Source organism: Cupressus sempervirens, chromosome 5 (genome assembly GCF_028749045.1).
Source record: "Cupressus sempervirens isolate cs-2001-9-10 chromosome 5, ASM2874904v1, whole genome shotgun sequence".
NCBI lineage: Eukaryota > Viridiplantae > Streptophyta > Pinopsida > Cupressales > Cupressaceae > Cupressus > Cupressus sempervirens.
The window spans coordinates 760491089-760497607 of NC_143122.1; the positions used below are offsets into that span (position 1 = coordinate 760491089).

The 6519-nt window shown below is 33.9% G+C and overlaps 1 protein-coding gene and 1 pseudogene across 1 annotated transcript; one reads left to right on the top strand and one right to left on the bottom strand.

Moving 5' to 3' along the window:
- Positions 1–709: 709 nt before the first annotated feature.
- LOC149558126 (uncharacterized) lies at positions 710–1558 on the bottom strand. The gene is made up of 2 exons (XM_089830661.1): positions 1074–1558; positions 710–812 (listed from the first exon to the last, which is right to left on the bottom strand). The coding sequence occupies exons 1-2, from the start codon at positions 1556–1558 to the stop codon at positions 710–712; spliced, it is 588 nt and encodes a 195-aa protein (XP_089686787.1).
- Positions 1559–3491: 1933 nt separating this feature from the next.
- On the top strand, positions 3492–5366 carry LOC149558127 (G-type lectin S-receptor-like serine/threonine-protein kinase At2g19130 pseudogene; annotated as a pseudogene).
- The last annotated feature ends 1153 nt before the right edge of the window (positions 5367–6519 follow it).

Sequence of the window (6519 nt, forward strand, 5' to 3'; positions counted from 1 at the left end):
TATCACCAAATCGAACAAACCCTTCATCAAAATTTTCTAGGGTTTTAAATTTGTTTTTACACCCAGTCATATGGTGTGAACAACTGCTATCCAATACTCACGTTGCAAGTTTTTGAGCGAATAGAGTTGTTTCAACAATTAAAGACTTTTCTATTGTTCTTACTTGCTTCCAGACTTGTTTTGGTTTCATATTCAGTTTACATTGATTTGCATAATGACCATAATGAAACCATTTAAAGCACCTAACCACTTTTCTTTTTCTTTGATTTATGTTATTTTCACAAAAGATAGCCTTACAATTAAAACAATAACCACTAAATGAGAACTTTGTTTTCTAGCTAGTGGATTCTTCTGATGAACTTTGCAAGACTTTTAATTTTTTATCTTTTTCCTCAAGCAAGATTTTTTGATTTTCTATAATCAAATTTGCTTCCTTTAACTCTTCTTGAAGTTTTTGATTTTCAATTTCTTGATTAGAAATCAACTTCTTTAGTCTTTTAAGTTCTTGCAATGATTTCAAAATTTCTTCTTCTAGATCTACTTCTACATTTGAAACAGATGATTCAAATTCACTAAGTTCATGTTTAGGGGTATGGACTATTTCAGCCATGAATAGTCTTTCCCCTTCTTCATCAACATCGTTGGAATCTTCATTTGAATCTTCTTTAGAAAGAAGACTTTTCTTCTTATAATCTTTGAATCTTTTATTCTAATTCCAAGGCTTCCTTTTAGAAAACTTCTCAGTTTTATCATCACAATCATCGAGTTCGAGATGTGGACACTTTGCAGCAAAGTGTCCTAATTGACCACAGCTGAAGCATTCAGGTTTGCCTTTATATTTATTTCTCATTCTTCTAATTAGCAATGCTTCTAAAGCATCTATTAGATCTGAGTCACTCTTATCATGTTTTTCAGCTTTAAAAGTTGATTCTTTTGATGAGGAACTAGCTTGATGGCTAATCCTCATTTCATATGCAGTTAATGTGCCTTGAAGTTGATGCAAGGTCATTTTTGAAAAACTTTTCTTTTCTTCTAAAGTGGATATTTTTGTTTCAAATTTAGGTAACACTGACCTAATGACCTTTGAGACTATATCATGTTCTTCTGTCTCTTCTCCTAGACCCTTTTTGGCATTTATGACTTCATCTACTCTTAAAAAGTAAGTAGCAATAGTTTCATTTTCATTCATTTTCAAATTGTCGAACTGTGTTTTAAGAGTAATCAGTTTAGATTCTTTTACTTTATTATCTCCTTGATATATAGTTTCAAGTTTAACCCATATATCATTGGCTAATTTGCAATAAATGACTTTGGCAAATACGTCTCTAGAGAGACCACAAAGAAGGGCATATCTTGCCTTCTTATCCAATTCAAATTTTAGTTTTTCATTAGCATTAGTGGGAACTATTTCTGGGATAGAATATTTTGTTATTACAACATCCCACATTCTTACATCTACAGAATGTATGAAAGCTTCCATCATAACTTTCCAGAAAACATAATCATTTCCATCAAATAGCAGAGCCCTATTAAGAGAAGCTCCTTCAGATTGAGCCATGACTTCCAAATAATATCCTTGGAACAATTCCAAAAGGAATCTTATGCTATGATACCACTTGTTGGAAGTATCAGGGTTCTGAGAGGGGGGGTGAATAAGAACACTATTAAATTATCCCATAATCTTATTTCAATAATTTTTAATTCACAATTTATAGTAGTGGAAAAATCAAATTGTACTGAAATGTAAACGTACTGAATAATATCAACTCACAGAAAAAAGAGAAACCAATTTTGTGCCGAGTGGAAAACCCTCGAAAATCCTCACGGTTTCTTCATAGGTAGAAAAACCACTCCATGAACCTGTATTCTTTATTGAGTTCCAACTCTTTTATAGTCAGCAACTTCTACTACTCAGGGTATTTAACCCTTTTATCAGTGTTGTAAGTACAACCTTATACACACATATAAATGTGTATGTATGACATTTATACATGCATACAAGTTTATAATAAGACTTTTAGTCATTACAAACTGTTCTGAAATATAAGTCTTCTTTCTTCCTTTTTCAATTCATTCCATTAATTTACAAATGATCTCTATATTTATAGAGATAAAATTCGAAACTAATAAGTTACATGAACCTAACTGAACCAATTAGGGTTGTTCAAAAACTTCTTTTGAAAATGTTGTTTAAGAAACTAACTTCAAAATAGTTTAGTTTCGAATTTGTCTAGTTTCACAAACTAACAGCCATTATAAGTTTCCAAACTGTGCATGAGTTATTTCCATATTTGAAGACCCTCAAGAATTAAAAAAATTCTTTGCAGAAAACCATTTTAGGATCCAAAATGACCCCATTATAGCCTGAAACTATCATTCGTATCCTTTTCGAAACTGAACAATAATATTCTGGTTTTGAAACCTTCAAGTGACTTCAAACAAAAAAAACTTTGAAGAATACCATTTTAAGATCAAAGAAAAACCCATTGTAAAAAAAATGAAAATATTTTTGCCTTTTAACAATCAGAGTTTATCCAAAAAAAAATTCCTTTGAAACCCTCGTTCACAAATTGCTATCTTTAAGAGAGATTCCTGATTGTGCTTTTATTTCGAAGTCATTTGCCAAACTTAAGACTGAAGAAATTTCTTTATAACCCAACCTTAAAAAATTTCATGCATTTCCTTTTAAAAGTTTTAAACCCCTGTCTGAACTGAAACTCATATCTTTGCCCCTTTTTAAGAATGACTGTATTCAAGAAGTTTCAAACCGAAATAGGAATAAATGACAAGAACTATATTGCAGCATACCTTTGCAGCAACATACCTAAAGTTGCTCATTTTATTACTTTTGTTATTTTGAAACCCTCATGCATTTGTAGATACCTGTTTTACCTTAAGAATGCCTCTTTTGAAGATGAACCCATTATTTGTCTCATTTTGTGCATGCACAGGAGAAGAAGAAATAATAAGACTTTATCAGCAAATACTTCACAATACAAAATCTGTGCTTTTTCAAGTTGAAAACCTTGAAGTTCCAAAACAAAAATCCGTCACAGTCAAGAAGAATGTATCCAGTTCATAGCAACAAACCTTTCTTTTACACGGTGACAATTATTTCATATTCGCTGTCAAAGCATCACCCAGAAGTCAAAAAAAATATTTACATTCGAAGACATGGATATACCCAGTTAGCAGAGATGGTATCAGTTTGTTAGAAAAAATCTTCACAAAGAAATCCACAGAGAAGAATATCTTTCACAAAAAACACCCACAACCAAAATGTTTTTGATACATGTTTCAAGTCCGCTTAAGACCTGGCAGAAACATGCACAATATTATTAATGCCTTATACTGACTCATGTCAGTAATATACGACCTGCTGCTGCAAAAGCTAATCAGCTGCAAGAACTCAACAGAGAGATGATAATAAATCTGAGATTGTTTGGCAGAGTTTCGACTATCAGCAAAAGCTAATCAGTTGCAAGAACTCAATGGATCCTGCCCCTCGGCTTGTTTCCGCGAAGCTTGATCCATCTGGAGCTGCACAATTCCTGCTAACATGGAACAATTCTGTCCATTATTGGAAGAGTGGAATTTATAACAGAAAACTGTTACCTGAGGCTCTTCAACAGATAAACGGAGGGTTGTACAATCTGAGCCTTGAGAGACGTCCTGGCTCTGGTTTGTATTACAGTTACACAATGATTAACGTGGCCTTATTCTTTGTCGAATTAAAGTCTGAAACAATGCAACCATTTTTTTTGTTTGATGACATTAAACCAACCCTGGTGGGGAGTCGCCCGGGGGATCCGTGCGACGTCTATGGTCTTTGTGGCGCCTATGGAAGATGCAAATCAAACAATCTTGGCTTCTGCAGCTGCGTGGATGGCTTCACCCCGGCAGACACTCGCGCCTGGGACTCACAAGACTGGTGGTCAAGTGGCTGTGTTCGGCAGAGCCAGTTAAATTGTAGCACTGATGAATTTGTCGACTCTTGTGGAACGTTCGCAGATGATTCAGCTTGGTCATACCCTGCACCAACGAAGGAAGATTGTAAGAAAGCATGCCTACTCAACTGCTGTTGCACTGCGTTTGTTTTCGCTTCTCCTTCTGGACCGTGCCAAATCTGGTCCGTGGATTTGCAAAACATGCAGGATTCTCCATCAGACAGTGGACCTAATCATGTCTTCATTCGTGTAGCTGGCTCTACACGCGCAAAGTTTCATAAACCACCGTCCTCCAACAAACTAAAAATCATAACTATTGCGAGTGCTCTCTTTTTCGCTCTTGCTTTGAGTACTATCTTTTCACTTTTAATGTGGAAAAGGTATCGACCACCAATGGAGATAATTTCTGAGGATTCCATTGACGCTTGTCCGAGAATGTTTAGTTACAAAGAGTTGAAAGCTGCAACAAAGAATTTTAGGTCTAAATTGGGAAGTGGAGGGTTCGGTTCTGTGTATAAAGGATCTCTAACAGATGGTACGCTTGTGGACGTCAAGAAACTGGAAGTATCAAAGCAACATGATAAGCAATTCAGAGCGGAAATCAGTTCTCTTGGTAACAAACAACATGGGAATTTAATCAGACTCAGAGCGTTTTGTGCACAAGGGTCGAAACGGTTACTGGTTTATGATTACATGCCAAATGGTTCTCTAAATTCCCTATTATTCCCTAGCAATTCCAAAAGTAAAGCAAAGGTACTGGACTGGACGACTCGGTTCCAGATCGCTTTAGGCACCGCACGAGGTTTAGTTTATCTCCATGAGGAATGCAGAGACCGCATCATTCCTGGCGATATAAAGCCTGAGAACATTCTTCTGGATGCTAATTTTTTACCCAAGTTAGCAGATTTTGGGTTGTCGAAGCTTGTGGGTAGAGATTTCAGCAAAGTATTGACCACAACGAGAGGAACGAGAGGTTACTTGGCTCCAGAGTGCATCTCCGGTGTTCCCATCACTCCAAAAGTTGATGTTTACAGTTTTGGTATCACGCTCTTAGAAATTATTGCTGGCCGAAGGAGTCTTGATTTGAACGTGCGAGATTCAAGTCAGTATTACTTTCCTGCGTGGGCTGCAACTCAAATTTATCAGGGCAAGACGATTAATATAGTGAATGAAAGTATTGCGGCAGAGGCGGATATTGAAGAGGTGAGAAGAGTGGGCGTAGTAGGGTTGTTATGCATAGAAGGGGAGGAGGAGATGAGGCCAAGCATGGAACAAGTGGTGCGACTGTTGGAAGGGCAGATGGAACCTCAAACTCCACAAATGCTGACTTCTGTTGACATGGAAAATCAAGAAGAGCGAACTGACATTGATAGCGATAGCAGTGACTGTTGTATGATAACCTTAGGGAATGCATTTTAAAACGTAGGAGTTTGATTAAAGTTGCATATATTTTATAGTAGGTGGCCATACCTGATTTTCTTAAAGGGGAGCTATGGGTGTTAGAATCTTAAAGTTTAATTCATAAAATAAAATGTTTAATGTCATATTGATTTTATGGGCTGAGTTTTAACAAATTGTTGGGGTTTTTATATTGTTTGGTTGTGCTCTTTTAGAGGATTGATGTCATGGGTCATATGTGAGATTTTGTTTTGGGATGGTGCATTTTCATTTCTTTTGGATGTTTCATTTTTGCATCCTTTTTGTATTTTGCCATGACCAGAATTTTTCTTCACTAGTTCTTTTGTTAGAGAGCTTTTTTTAACTAGTTTTATTATATAAATATACAATTTTGCCTTTTATTTTTTATTTTTTTTGGTAAAATGAATAAAGGAAAATAGAGTTGATTAGATATTGAATTTCATTTTTGTCAAGATTATATCTAATTAATTGGTTTCTTAATCAAATGAATATTTCTATCGTATTCAATTATATTGGGCGTGTCGCGCCAGCGCTATCGGTCACGTGCATTTTTTTAAATAAGAATTATATCTAATTTAAGAATATCTAAAATATTCAAATTTTATCATTTTACAATATTATGTTCATGGTTCATATAGTTGTTTTCCTTTTATATTATTTTATTGCTATTATCTAAAATAGTAAAGTGTTTACGAAATCACTATTTTAACATTTTCTTTTATTAATTTAGAGTCTATAATATGATTTAGGTTTTCACTAAATTCATTCATTTTATGTTTGTTAAATAATTATAATCAGAATGTGATTTAAATAATAATTTTTTAGCTGATCTTAATTGATTTTTTAAAACTATTATATTACAATTATGTGAAAATTTGATCCAAAAATAAAAAATTAATTAATGTTTCCTTCAACATTATGACTTAAACTAATTATTTTTGTTTTTCTAGTACATTTTTTCTTTGCAGATAAGATGATAATACTTTCTTTGTAAAATCATTCTTATTTGTTAAAACAAGACTAAATTATTTTTAAGATGTGATGATTCATTTTAGATCATATTTTATAATTTTAAAATAATCAATTTGTTTATATATTACAAGTTTTTGAGAAAATTGTCTATCAATTTTTAATATTTGACATCTAGGTCATA